At 37.3% G+C, this 14,967-nt stretch overlaps 1 protein-coding gene across 1 annotated transcript in view; it reads left to right on the forward strand.

The window, feature by feature from the left end:
* TNKS (tankyrase) overlaps positions 1-14,967 on the forward strand; it is a 127,758-nt gene that overhangs the window by 91,144 nt on the left and 21,647 nt on the right. Inside the window, exons 10-15 of the mRNA XM_063421721.1 lie at positions 1,565-1,656; positions 1,746-1,824; positions 10,216-10,387; positions 11,574-11,653; positions 12,646-12,791; positions 13,709-13,874. Coding sequence (XP_063277791.1) covers positions 1,565-1,656; positions 1,746-1,824; positions 10,216-10,387; positions 11,574-11,653; positions 12,646-12,791; positions 13,709-13,874 — 735 coding nt within the window. The remainder of the gene's footprint in view (positions 1-1,564; positions 1,657-1,745; positions 1,825-10,215; positions 10,388-11,573; positions 11,654-12,645; positions 12,792-13,708; positions 13,875-14,967) is intronic.

Here is a 14,967-nt window from a genome sequence, read left to right on the forward strand (position 1 = left end):
TGCTGCTCTGTGGCATCTCTTTAGCTGTGTAATGATCACTTCATAGTCCTGTGATGTTCTTTGCTCTTTTCCCCCTGCTGATTCTGCAGAGACAGCTGGAGCCAATGGGATATTTTAGTTCTATTGATGTATTTGGTTCACTGTTCACTAAGTGCTTGACAGTGATTTTTTCAGTTTTTGGCTGTTATACATGAGATTTCCAAATCGTCTCCAGTCCAAATGAAAGGACTTCACTTCCAGGATTAGATGAGGTTACGTGTAATCTAACTGAGCTATTCCTGCCCTAAGCATGATAATATTCTCCATGGGCCACTGGAGTCTCTGCTGTATTAGCCAAAAGGCCAAAGCAAGTACCTCGTGTAGGTTTTAGCGTTGCTTTGAGGTTTGGCCGTACTTCAGCATTTGTGTGTGTTTAGGGGTTGTTTATCATATAGGCAGGAAATGTGATGTTATCTGCAAAGCCTTAAAGATGCTGCCACTGTTCAGAGCAAAAGTTAGTGTTTATTTACAAAGTTTGCCTTTGCAAAATTTGGATGTGGCCTGTCAATTAACTGCTGTGGAAGCTTCATAATGAAGTCTGGAACTGGACAAAAGATGGTATTGGTACTAGTGCTACCTGCTGGCATTGGGTTTGGGGGTCTAATTGTAAGGCTATCACTTTGCTATTGTAAAGTTAGAGAACTGTTTCAGGAGACTTTCTACCTTGTATGGGTTACTGGTTTAAAATGTGGGTAAAGATAGAAACAGAAAAATCCAGAAGTTTCTCCTATTTCTTATAGTCTGCTATCTTGAGATGTCCAAACTTGAAATAAGCATTTCTAGACTGATTTGAAAGCTGAGTATTTAATCTTAGTTGGAACCATGCTGGTAATTCCAGGCTTCAAGAATGCATTGATAGGGCCACTCCTGAGAAACCAACAGATGCCAGCCACGTTTAGGAGAATAGTTACACCTGGCAAAGGGCTGCGTTGTCCCACACAGGCAGGCATGAGCATTGAGAAACTCTATTTTGAAGGGTGTATCTTTTTCATAGCACGGGAAGAAAGATTCTCCTTCTTTCTTTCTCTTTCACGGGAAGAAAGAGAAATGTATTGCTTATTACATAATCTGTAGTTGGATGCATGACACAAATGGTCATTAGCAAGGTCAGTACACATTGGGACAGAACAAGAAACAAAGCAACGTTCAAGTCCTGTCAATTTGACGACTGCAGCAGAATCCTTACAGAACCCTTTGGAGACCCTCTGTAAAAAGTCAGGCTGTTTCAAACTCTTTGTCTTTCCCTTCTTTGTTCATTATGTGTCAGCTTTGTCCTGATAGCTGGTTAATGTAGTTGGAACCATACTGCTTTTTTCCTAAGTGACAAATAGCTTTAAAATCAAAAATTTTTCTGAGTAGAATAATTTAGCATTGATCACTAACTTGTATTTTCAGTATGGTAAATTCTGTCTGTAAATTTTGTAGTCTGATTTTAGCAGAATAATTAAGGGATGAAGTAATGTATCTGTGAGGTTCTTTATTATCTGCATAGTTGAAATAAGCTTCATTTTTACTTCTTTTGCAGCACTGTGCTGTGGCTGCTGTGCATCCGAAGAGGAAACAAGTTACGGAACTGTTGCTCAGGAAAGGAGCTAATGTAAACGAGAAAAACAAAGAGTAGGTTTCTTAAATGTTTGAATTTTCCAAAGGCCTCTGTCATACTAGCAATGTAAAACTAATACATCACTTTTTTCCCCCTCTTCTAGTTTCATGACACCTTTACATGTTGCAGCTGAAAAGGCTCATAATGATGTCATGGAGGTTCTGCATAAACATGGAGCAAAGGTAAATGTACTTGCATGTATTTTATTTAAGACAAAGGGCAAGAAGAAAGGTTATGTTGATTATATACAATGTAAGTTTTTATGGTAGTTGTATAATATCATATGATAAATATGATATTATGTATGCCTTGTGCTTCTTGTGTTAACCTTGAAGTGTATTTTATTTGAAATAAGTACAGGATCCTCAGGAATCCCATTTGAAAATTACTTCTCTCCAAATACCTGAATACAGGCTTTAGGAATCTACCTTACTCATTTTTAATGAACCTTGATATAATTTCTAATAAATATGGTTATCTAGGTACCTTACATGGCTTTATCTTGTTGGCTTGAAAATATCCAATGGCTGAGGGTACTGACACTGAGTTTAATATTCTAATGCTGAGTATTTCTTAGTCCTTGATTGCTTCTATCTCGTGGTCAGATTGTTTTGCTGTGCTCTTTAGCTATTGATAGGTGCCCACCTAAGTAATTTGTGAGCTTGTGGTGAAGCTTGCTTAGAAACACATTGTTCAGCAAGTTATTAAAGGCAGAGGAAGTTATAACTGCCTTTGTTTAGAATGTGATTTAACCATCTTTCAGAAGTGTTTCAGAATGAACTTTCTACAAACTTAATATTCATGGTAATGATATACATCGCTGTTTAATTTTCTCAGAAACTCTTTTTGATGGATACTTTCTTTGCATTGGCTGGAACATGAAAGATCTCAGTTCTGCTTTGAATGGGGCTCAGATTACTCTTTTTAAGTCTTCCTCTTCATTCAGGGAGCTAGAAATGAAGAATTCATTGTTACGAATTATTACCTCTTGTACTATATTATTGCCTGTAGTAACGATCAAGTGTCACTCTTGCTGTGATAGGCAGTATGAGCAATGTAGTTGTATGCACAGTTAAGTGGTTTTGTTTTGAAACAATAAATTTTAATTTATAAGCTTGTATAAGAGCTCACTGCCAGATTTCTGATTCATTCCATAGTACTTTATTGGCATCATAAAATGCCTTAACAATACCATAGCAGAGTTGATCGTACTTGAGAGTCCTAATGCACTGATGACTACTAAGTTTTGCCTAAGGGGGAGAGCAGGGTCAAGATTCTTGATTATAGTAATTAAAACTATTGGTTATTATTTTCCCAGATTCACTGTTATTTGCATAGTTATGTACTGAAAGTTTAAAAAATCCATTTTGCTGTAGGGATAGAGACCTTATAACCATTATGGATCTGCTTTTGCACAGGAATTCAGTACTGATGCTAGTTGGGTAGCACTGAACTGGATGTGCTGGAGTTTCAGATGTACTGATACCAAGGACTACCTGCTTTGAAATACAAGGAGCTTCTGTGTGCTGCTACTGTACTCTCGTTATTTAAATTGTTGCTCCCTTGAAAATCTATCTGAGTTGTAGTCACGTTAGGGGGAAGCTCAAAGATGGCATCTTTACTAGAATGGACCCATCTGTTTTGTCAGTAGCACGTTCTGTGGATAGCTTGTAATTTTATCTCATGAAGCAGGAATTCCTAAATTGTGATCCATGAGTCACTTATGGACTGACTAATGGTGCTGAATGGTGCACAGTTACCTACAGAATGATGCTGAGTGCTGTGTTCTGTGGTTTATTCCATCAACAGTATACGTAGTGATCATTAAACCTCTTTCTTCATTCGTATCCCATATCCTATGTTATTCTGAGGATAGGCCATTCACATTTATGATCTAGCAAAGCACTTTAGTGCATGGAGACTAATCAAAGTTAATATTAAGTGCATATTGCCATACTGCAGTGGATCAGTGTCTGAAGTTTCTTAGATGTAAAACAGTAAATAACACACCCATAATTTTTAATGAGAGGTAGATCATTAAGGTTTTATCAGGCACTTTGAAGTTCCCAGATGGGATATGCTCGAGAGTATTAGTTAGTTAACTAGGCATATTTAATCACTCTAAAATGTTTGTCCTGCTTGTATGTTATCATTTGACCTCTTGCTCATGCTTTGACTGTAGGTATTCAGTTTATCAGATACTCTTGACATTCTTATTTCTTTGTTTCTGACTGTTGGGACATGACAGCTTTCGTTCCTGAAGCATGGTACAGGTTTTGATGTTTTTCTTTTGTTGTGTAAGTTTTTCCTTCATGTTTTCTCTTTTTGTCTCTTGAATTTTAATTCCTTCATAAGATGTAATTAGATATATTAAGCTCTTTGATCATGTCTGGTTGTATTTTTTACAAGAGAGGGTTCTCATGAGCTTGTGAATCTAGTCTCCCTGCAATAGCAGCCTCCTAGTGAAGATCCATATGTTCTTTGAACTTCATCCTCCTCTTTTCTTACTTGGTGCTTCTTTGAGTGAGGTATTCGCAGTGAACAAATTGCTTTTTCTTAGCCGTTGTTTTGGTAAGCCAAAAGCCTCAAACACTTAATCTTCCCTCATAAGGGAATTTTCCTATTTGTCGCTTCTCTTTATTAGCACCAGAGAAAATCTTGGAATTCGGGCAACTGAATTCTCCAAAATTCTCTCCCCCGCCTTCTGTGATTGCTCTTCCATACCTCTATTGCAAGTGCCTGACAAATGCGTATTGGGATAATATTTGCCTTTTTAATAGACATGAGACAGTAGTACTCAGATCCTTCCTATAATCTTGCTTGCACAGAGGATCTTGATTTTGCTAATATTTTATATTTGTGCCCTTCAGCACAAGTCTCCTGTGCCAAAATCATTAATGCAAATAGTAAAAAAAAAATTATCCCACAACCAGCCACCAAGCAGCCTTCCCCATTTCAAAATGTTCAGTTCTTCCATCAAACTCTCTTTTTTTCAATATAAAATAAAATAAAAATTTCCACTGTGATCTTATATAAAATAAGAAGTGTGTATTGATGACACCTACCATGAAGGTGTCATGTTTTTTTACTTTACAGCCATTTGTTCTGTCGAAGGAGAGGTACAGTTAAAGTCAGCTTTAATCTCCCTTCTGGAAAGCACCATTGATTACTGAGAGAGTAACAATTTGAAAAAGATGTGTAATTAGGGCTTCAAAGAAAGTAGAACTTTCTTCTTCTGAAATTCCATTACAAAAGGCAGACAATTGATCCACAAAATAACCAACAGTAATAGCTTTAAGAGACAAAGTCATATAAAGTTCTGTAGATAGAAAGTAATGTGTGATTGTTGTAACATTTTAGAGGAAATTCTTCAGTTTTCATGAGGAGTAGCTGTCAGATAGCAAAAGTGAGTTCACATACAGTGAAATATGTATAACTAGCCTTTTCTTGTTCTGTAGAAAGGGCTAACGCATGATAAGGATTGCTTTTGGGGATTTGGGATGAACAGGAATGGTCTGTGGTCTTGGAGCTGGATTTAATTATCTATAATGTTATCACTGTGTAAATTTGCTCTTTGAAGTATGTTAGATGATAGTAAACAGTGAAGGACTGTTAGAATAACTTACGCTTGATCAAGACCTATTTTATGGAAAGAGCATCTGAAAACATCGATCTCTTCACTCTGACCAATGACAGGACCTAAGGGAATGGCCTGAAGCTGTGTCAGGGGAGGTTTAAGTTGGATATCAGGAAAAGGTTTTCCACCCAGAAGGTGGTTGGGCACTGGAACAGCCTCCCCAGGGAAGTGGCCACAGCACCAAAGCTGACAGAATTTTGTAAGTGTTTGGACAATGCTCTCAGGCACCTGGTGTAATTCTTGGGGTGTCCTGTGCAGACAGGACCTATTGATGGTCCCGATGGGTCCTTTCCAACTCAGGATATTCTGTGATTCTGTGATTTGTATTGGCAAGAATTAACCTACTGGCAAACAATTAACCATAAATTGCTTATTTTGGCGTGTCTTGCTGGCCCTTACTGACAGCACAGACCGGGTGCCTAATTTGAACTGTGAAGAAGTCCTTGTGCACATTGGTTGCACATCAGTGTGTTATATCTAAGCGACACTCATAACATGGAAGATGTTTTCATTAGCTTGGTACTTGAGTATGCAGAACCTGACTGTCAATTTAAAGAACAGGTGAGAAACCTTGAGATTTCTTAGAATTTTCTTCAAGAATGTTGATCATAAATATTTGTGGTTTTAAATGCCAGTTTCTCCTTGTTTGCCTGCCCTGTTTGTGTGAGACAGCATTTCACACCACTGCTTATTTGATGTTGAATATTCTGAAAGTACCATATGAAAAATAAAAGCAGAGCATCTTCAAAGAATCCACAAACATAAACAATTTTATTAGACCTGTGATCAGATCTTCAAATGCCATGATTTTATCTTTGAAGATGATCAAAATCTTTAACTTAAAAAATAATTTAAAAGTGGTGAAAAAGTGAGTTTCATCCGGTTTTGTTGTATTTCTAGATAGTTGAATATTTTGTATGACTAAGGTCCAAATTTGTAGACATGTGGGAAATTAATGTGTTCTGAAAGACATTCAGCTTTCCAGCAATGCAGAAGTGAAGGATTAGAGTATTTTCTGAACTGGAAGGATTGTTGGAAAGAAAGACCTTCAAGCATGCAAGTTCACTGGTATCTTGGGCAAGTGCAGAGATGTCATGAATGCTCTTTAATTATGATATGCCTCAAAAGGATACTCTTGAAGTTATTCTTCTGCAAGAGAAAATGAGCCTTTATAAGGTCATGTCAAAGAGATAGTGTCCCTGTTTGTGATGGTAGCAGAAATTCTGCTCTGTTCTGCTCTATTGGAAAGATCTTGCTTTATGCATTTTTGCATAATACAGTTATTTCTGTGCATTGGAGTAGCATGTTGCCAGCCTTTCTTGATCATGGATTTGCAAATGTTCACCACCTATCTAGACCCACACAACAAACTGAAATGTTTTTGAATAACCTTGTTTTGTAACACATTCACTTCCAACATTTCAGGGAGAGGTATGATTTTCTCAGGGAACAGTAAGAATTGAAAGATTAAATTGCCTTTCAGAAATGTAGCAGATTCTAGATTATGATAGTTAACAACATAAAGAATTCTATGATCTGTTGTGATTGACTGGATCAACTTTTCTCACTGCTTAGACATCCAAACATCCTGACCTTAGTCTTAAGCTTTTATGCAGAAGAGGTAATTGTGGAACATCTGACTGGATCCTATAGAAGCTTTCAGAGTGAAACTGACCCTTTTTTTCCCCCTGCTTTTTTCTCCTGACCTAGCTTGAAATTGTCACCAATGCTTCTTCACTCCTGTGTTTATTATTAGACAACAAGACACAAGACATAATACAAGCTTGTCTTCAGAATTAATGCAGGAGGAGAGCAGTTAGAACACTTGCATTGCACAGAAGGATACTGTGATATGGAACTGCTGGCAGAGCACAAGTTTCACGTGTGATTTTTGCAGTGCTTGCAAGCTGTTGCTTTTTGTGCTGGTGTTTGTAGTGTCAAGGAGCAGGAGGGATATTTAGGGCATTTGATCTTGATAGAAAGCTGATATGATTATAAAGTCTTGCAAAAAATGTTTCCTCAGCAGATCTGAACTGTTGAGCTGCCACAAGTGCCTGGCAGCCAAGGGAATAGTGCCCTAGCTGTGTACACTGCTCCAGGAGAGCAGCAGTGAGGGAAGGGAAAATCTCAGTAGTGTCTGATATGTGACCATTTCCATTTCTCAGCTCTGTTCAGGATGGAGGAAAGGAAATTAAGGGAGACAGAGCAAAGAACAGAAGGAATTCTGCATTGGAAAGTACTGAATAGGATAGTATATTTCTCTGAAAACCCTTATTTAAAAACTCTTTTCAATTGATAACTATAGTCTGCTCTTACATTTCATTTTGAGCAGTAGAATAACTGTTTTCATGCTAAAAGGTGAAGAAATTGGATCTAGAGCCAATGCACTGTGGAATAAAAGCTGTCAAACCTGTAACTTTTTTAACTCCTTGCAGAAAACTTGTCTGTAAGATAATTCTGAGCTACAGCCTTCCAGTTTCAAACTGCTTATAAAGGGGACGAAATTGATATTTATCTTTTTTTAATAAGTGCAGCTGGAACAATCTGGCTACTCAAGGCACAGTTAAAGCAGTACACTTTGCGTATTTCACATTTTGTTGAACAGAGTTTAGACTTCAGCTTTGAATTTGAAAACACAGGTTTGGACCTGGTATTGAACATTGTTTATCACAGGCATATGTCTTACCAGGTCTGATTTTTATAAGGATTTCTTAAACTTAAATCTGTTTTCTATTTCAGTATATAGTGCTTAAGTTGATTTTCGTTTGGAAGTAAGTCCTCTTGCTTTAAGCCTTATTGGCATATATTCTTTGGTTGGTTTTGGAGAAGTGGTGCATTATTGGTGAGAGATCTGCCCCAAAGTGAACATATTCCTAATGAAATTGTCCTACAAAGCTTAATTCTGCTCCTGAGATAAAGTGCAGCTGCATTTGGTGCATGTGTCCCTCTCAGCTGCAGCCCTTTTTGTCTCAGAAGTAAGCAGATATTTCTTCAAATGGCTGATGTTCTTCTGCCAAAATAATTGATTGTTGGTAAAGTTAATGGTTTAGAGGTGAAAGGAGACCTGGATAAGACATTTGAGATGATGACTCTGATGACTCTGACAGTGTTCTTTTCAAATGAATATTAACTTTTTTCCAGGGCCATAGTCAGTATCGAATTGTGCACAGTGAAAGCCTTGGTGCTATTATTTCTACAGTTTGTTCAGTACAGGCCTGTTTAACCCAGGAATTCAGTATTAAAGAATACATTACTTAGGATTTTTTTTTTTTGATGAATGGAGTGTTATCAGCTACTCTGAGAATCCACAGATTTAATTTCATTCTGCCTTTACCATCACTAAAGATGTGCAGCTCCAGAGTTCTGCTTACCTCTGTGCCCTTATCAGTGGTGAAAGATATCTGGTGTCCTGAAACAGATGAGGATCATCATCTGAACAAAATGATGGATTTGGGACTTTCAGCATTTAGTTAATATTTATGATAGCAGTAAGTTTTTTATTTGGAACAAAACTTTTAGGGCAATCCCATTTGGCATGAGCTGAGCATGGTTAGAAGAAAGCAGACCTATTCTCCTGTCCATCTTGCTGCAAGAGAGGTTTGTGATCTGAGAAGTTCCTGCTCTATCAGTCTGTAAAATAAATTCAGACAATATTGAATCACACTCCTCTTTATTTTTTTTTGTTGTTCTTTGTTCTTTCTTGTGACTTGATATTGATATGGCAGGTATTTTACTTAATTTTTAAATTCTATCTGGTACTAGATCTTTGCATAGTTAATTTCGTTTAGTTTTAGTTAAATTTCATTTAGTTATAGCATATATGTCTTAACCAAAATGCTTTTTCACTGGTTTCATGGAAGAGTAGTAGAGTTTGCATGCTACATTTTAGGTGAGAAATAGCAAGCAAAACCTTTGTTTGCTGCCACTATGAAGATTTTGAGAAGGTAAAAAGGTGGGATTTATACAGTAACAAAGTTTATTATGCATGCAGTTCATAGCCTGCAATGTGTAGGCTTGGAAACAGATAACAGGTTCTGAGTTGCTTGCAGAGAATATAGAGTAGTTCTGTATTTTATAAAGTGGTAAAAAAGCTGTTGGGCATTTGCATTTAAATTTGTCATGAATTGCTGCTAGGTACAGAGTATCTTCTTGAAAGGTTATTTTTGTGGGGGTGTTTTTCCGCTTTTTAAAGCTCTCTATTATTCTGTTCCTTTTTTTGATAGTGCACTGGGAGAGATGCTTCTAGTTATTTAGCTGCTGGGTTAGATCTTGAGAGACGGATGTGTTTCCATTATAGCATACTCTTTGAAAATGATACTCCATTTTGCCTGTTTATACAGCCTTGTATTGAGAAGAATTATATTCAGTTATACTTAACATTCATGTAAAGGCACAAAAAGTGAGGAGGAAATGTTTGTATCTAACTTTTTTCCCCCACTCCTTCATGGAATTCTCATTTGACATCTTTGTGTTGCATTAATTCTTGGTAGTGGGTAATGTTGAGTTATTCTTATTCTGACAACAACAGATGGTAATTTCCTTAAAGCTGTAAGATCTTTGAATTGTTTGGTAAAAATTTATGTCAAGTTACCTCTTTCCCTTCCTGTGATAGTTTTTCTTTTCTTGCACAAGGTTGGTCTTCCTCAAATTTGTCAAAATACTGTTTAAAGTATGGGTTTGGGGATACTGTGTTGTCTGTTAGCCATGCAAACAAAAAGCCTGTGTTGTTAAAGTAAGCATCTGTGGTAAATTAGTTTTCCTTTGGAGTGTTTGCCTGTTTTGTTGTTTGGTTTTGTTTAATTGCAATGCAGAAGAATTGATCAATAAATTTGTATGCCAGAAAATTCTTCTTATTGCGCTTCTCATTAAGGACAGGGACAGGTGCAGCCTTTGAATTACAACAGTGTCTAATTTTATATTGCTGCTGTTTTTCCAGATGAATGCACTGGACACACTTGGTCAAACAGCGTTGCACAGGGCTGCGTTAGCAGGGCACTTGCAAACCTGCCGGCTGTTGCTGAGTTACGGCTCTGATCCCTCCATCATCTCTTTGCAAGGCTTCACTGCAGCACAGATGGGAAATGAAGCAGTGCAACAGATCTTAAGTGGTGGGTAAAAGTAAAGGCTTGTGTGTTTGAACTTCAGCTTTTCCCTTTACAGCTCTGAATCTTGCTTTTTTCTCAATGCAAGAGACTTGCCAGTAGTTCTCTCATTTCTCCTTTCTGCCATCAAGTGCACACAACTACAGTATGTATTGTGTGACACCTGTCAGAAAATAAATAGCTCTGCTCAGTTCAGTGATTTTGTGCATATCGAGAAGAAAATAACCATCTTGTAGATCTAGAACATGCTGCTTTACAAGGAGATTGTAGGAAGGCACATGTAGGGAGTTTTAGGATTCCTTTGGTAGCAAGTTCCAAGGCAACTGGAATATTGCTGAGCATATAGTAAATCTTTTTCCTTGGATCAGCCAATCTGTTAGGTACTCCATACTTCAGCAGTCACAAACAGAGTGTTACTGGCAGAAAAATACTGATAGTTGCTAAACTGAGCTTTTACTTCAAATCTCTTGCTTGTCCAGTGAAGAAAGATTTTATTGTGAAGGTGCTCTGGATAGTGCTTAGATACAATTTGTTTATATCTTGCATTAAAAAGATTAATAGATGTTTGAAGTGGGTGTCACTATTTTTCATGTAAGTGCTTAAGGGTTTGCATCCTCTTACCCATGTTACATTTGAATTTTTACAAGTACAGAGAAGAATAATTGCATCAATACCTACTACAGAGTAAGTAACTCACCTTACAGTGAGATGTGCAGGTGGTCAGACAAAGGCAGGTGTCCAGATAGAAGACCCATGGTAGCTAGAAACTCCATTTCCTCTCGTGTTTTCAATGATGTTGCCTTAAAACAGGACATAACAAGGAAAAAGCATTTTACAGCAGTTCAAGGAGGGACTGTTTTGAAGTGTACCCACTCCTGACAATGTAGCTGGTTATGTGGGTAGTATTACCTGTTAAAATGTGCACATTAATGTATGTATGGTGGATTGGGAGAGAAGAATGTTGGCAGAATAATGTCAGATTTAGAGTCAAAATCTGACTAATTTGCTCTAAAACTAAAACTCCATATTCAAATATTTTGGCACTGTGAACTTGAACATCACAACCCCAGCTGCATTTTCACAAGCAACAACAGACCAACCTCACGCCCCTAACTTTGGAAAATATGTTGAGCACAAGTTAATACAACTTCAGTATCCTAAGTAATCTTAAACCATCTTCTTCCCTATGTAGAAAGTACACCTGTGCGCACATCTGATGTGGATTATCGGTTGTTAGAAGCGTCCAAAGCTGGAGACTTGGAAACTGTGAAGGTAGGTTTGAACAGTTCATGTGAATTTTCTACTGTGCATTGCTTGTGGAAGCCTCTGCTACATGGGTTGTGGAAGCAGTGCCCAGTGGATGATAAGTCATAAAAAATGGAAGTCATGGATCATTCTTTTTCTTCTATAAAGTAGTGCATTAAGATGTACTGAGGTGTGTTTCTCTTGAGTTTCTGCTTATTTACTCTAACAATCCTTCGCACAGTCATGTCTTCAACGGAGTCAGACATATCCATAATCCTTTGATATAGACCCTGTGCTTCCCAGAATCACAGTTTAATAGAAACAAGCCCTCAGGTGCATGATTCAATCAGATGGCAAGTAAATACTGTAATAGATAGCAGACTTCATATTTTAAACCATCATTATTCTGAAGGTGAAGGGTCAGTCCATGGAATCCCAGCATCACAGGAGGGTTTGATCTTGTTTTTGATACTTGGCCTGTGGACAAAACAGCCTGCAGATGCACTGGTGTGCGTATTTTCCCACCTTGAACTTCAACATGATACACATTAGTATTCAAACAGCAGCAGTTTTGTGCACTGGCAGCTCCTTTGACTGCTGAGCTAAATATTTCTGGTTTTCTGAGGGCAGTCTAGGCCAGGAATGGTAATATGTCTGGAGAAAGTTACATGGCCTTGAACCTGGTACTTGATGATGTAGAGGTTCACCCTTTCTTATACATTAAGAACATCTTCACACTGCTTCCATCATTTAAGTCTTGCTTGTTATAGAAGTACTTTCAGCTGTAAATTTAGAGCTGCTATTTTTTTAACTTTGCATAAGTGGAAATAAATTCCCTGATACTTCAAAAAATTTGTCTGTAAGTGGATCAAATTTTGTGTTGGGGTCTTTGAAGGTGGTAGTTTAGTTATTTTATTTTGGGTTTGTTTGTTTCATGTTTTGTTGTTGCTGTTTGGTTTTGGGGAATTCTTTGTTAGTTTTAGTTCTGTACTAGATTTTAGGTTCTTTTGTCTTCACAGCAACTTTGCAGCCCTCAGAATGTGAATTGCAGAGATCTGGAAGGCCGTCACTCAACACCGCTGCACTTTGCTGCAGGATATAACCGCGTGTCAGTGGTGGAGTATCTCTTGCACCATGGAGCAGATGTGCATGCCAAAGATAAAGGGTACATTTCATTCCATGATATGTTCTGCTGTTCTCTGTTAGTGTGAGACTTAGATCCCACCTATTCATTTTGCTTCTGATATCAGTGATCATTGTGTTTTTCTCTGGAAAATTTTTCTTTCGATCTTATTCTGCATTGTTCCTGTGCTGTAGGGAGATTTACAAACCATTACAGCTTAATTTGCTTTCTGGAAAAGCCATTATCAAGTACATACCTGGCACTTTTGGAGACTTTGTTTTTCTTGAAAGCAGCCTTTTACTTGTTTTAGGTGATCTAAAATCACTTTTGAATTAATTGGGATAAATACCAGGGTTATCACTGGTCATTTTTCTAATTCTATTAGCCTTTATTATTAAGTTACTTATTTTTAGTGTTAATATTCAGTTAAATTATATGAACCATTTACAGAATTTTACATTAATTGTGAAGCAGCATGGTTATGTTCACTCTTTGACTGCATATATTAGTTCAGAGCAGGGGATAATAAATTTCCAATACTGGATTTTCAGGCTTACCCTGGGAGAATTGTTTGGGTATCTTTCTGTATCTATCAGATGTACAGTACTTACTAATAACCGCACTTCAAACACATTATATATGTCTTTCTTGAAATTTACACAAATACCCAAACTCAGAACAACAGTGCATCTTGCAATTTAGTTTTATCTGTTATTAACAGCATTGAAATTGCTTGTGGAAGCTGTAACGCTGAGACTTGATAAGTGTTTAAAAGTCTTGTGGATGAGAACTGAAGGAAGATAATTCAAGTTTTAATTGATTTTTTAAACAGAGAAATAAACCGAAGAAAACTGGAAAGACTGAAATATAACAATAATGTCTGGTGAAAGTGAGAGTTTTGTCTACTGATTGTATGTAAGATTTTATTCTCTAGCTATTAATGCTTTCTCTTTGATTAGTGGTTTAGTACCCCTGCACAATGCCTGTTCTTATGGACACTACGAAGTGGCTGAACTCTTAGTGAGGCATGGTGCTTCTGTCAACGTGGCAGACCTGTGGAAATTCACTCCTCTACATGAAGCAGCAGCAAAAGGAAAATACGAAATCTGCAAACTGCTTTTGAAAGTATGTGCTGGAGATCTCAGATGTGTCTTAAAATGCATATATATGGGTTTTTTTAAGATTAATTAATGCAAAGCTAATTGCATTCATTATTCATGGTATTTTTGAATCAATTTTCATCTTTCAATTGTCATATGGTTTCTTGCATAATATATTTGACTTAAAAAGAATCATCAGTACAAGTACTATTTCTAGCATGTGTATTAATACTGTTACCCAAGTAGGACAAGACTCTGACACTGGAAAAAACAGCTGTATAAAAATGAGAACTCCCTGCCTTGTCCTATCCATCCCTTTCTGAAATAGTTACTGCATTTAAGTAAATTTTGTTTATACTTACGCAAGACTGTGTTACAGAGCAATAGCGGAAGGTGGGTTCTAAGTGCTGTTTGGTATGAGAGAAGTTTAAAACTGTTATGTTAATGTATAATTTATCAAACTCCTGGAGGAAATGCATGTTAATATACTCTGGCATAAATATTCATTATACTTAGAGGAAGAACCTGTAAAAAGCATGAGGTGATGGGAAGAAGTTTCCAGTGAGAAACTTGAGTTTGAGAAACTTCTTAACATAAGGTCAGATCCTGCCCTGGGAGGGTGAAAGGGGGTGCTAGAGTAGAATTTCTTGCCAATCCTATTTCCTCTTTCAACTTTGCCTACTTAAGTCCCTCTGAAGCACAACATTTAAAATAGGAGAAGGTCAGAATATAGATGGTCTTAAAATAATGAAGATCTTCCCCAGCCACTTTTCATTTGCTGCTGCAAAGCCCCACTATTTTCCTCCTACATCATTAATTATTTCACTTGAGTACCAAAAAAACAGTCAGAGAGAGAAGAATGATAGTTTGAGGCACATCTACAGCAGAAACCAAGAGATATTAAGGGATATCTGTGGAGCAGGCATGGTGGTGGCCTGGAAGTAACACCCAAATAGAGATGTTAGCTCAAGCTATAAGAACATCTCTCAAGCACAGTGTTGCTGGAGATCTCTGGCTTTTTCTAATTCCATACGGAATATTTTGTCTTCAGAGGATCCTGAATGGATGTACAACAGGAAATAGAAAAGTCCTGAAATGTATTTTTTTAAAAATCACTC

This window comes from Prinia subflava, chromosome Z (assembly GCF_021018805.1).
Source record: "Prinia subflava isolate CZ2003 ecotype Zambia chromosome Z, Cam_Psub_1.2, whole genome shotgun sequence".
Lineage (NCBI taxonomy): Eukaryota > Metazoa > Chordata > Aves > Passeriformes > Cisticolidae > Prinia > Prinia subflava.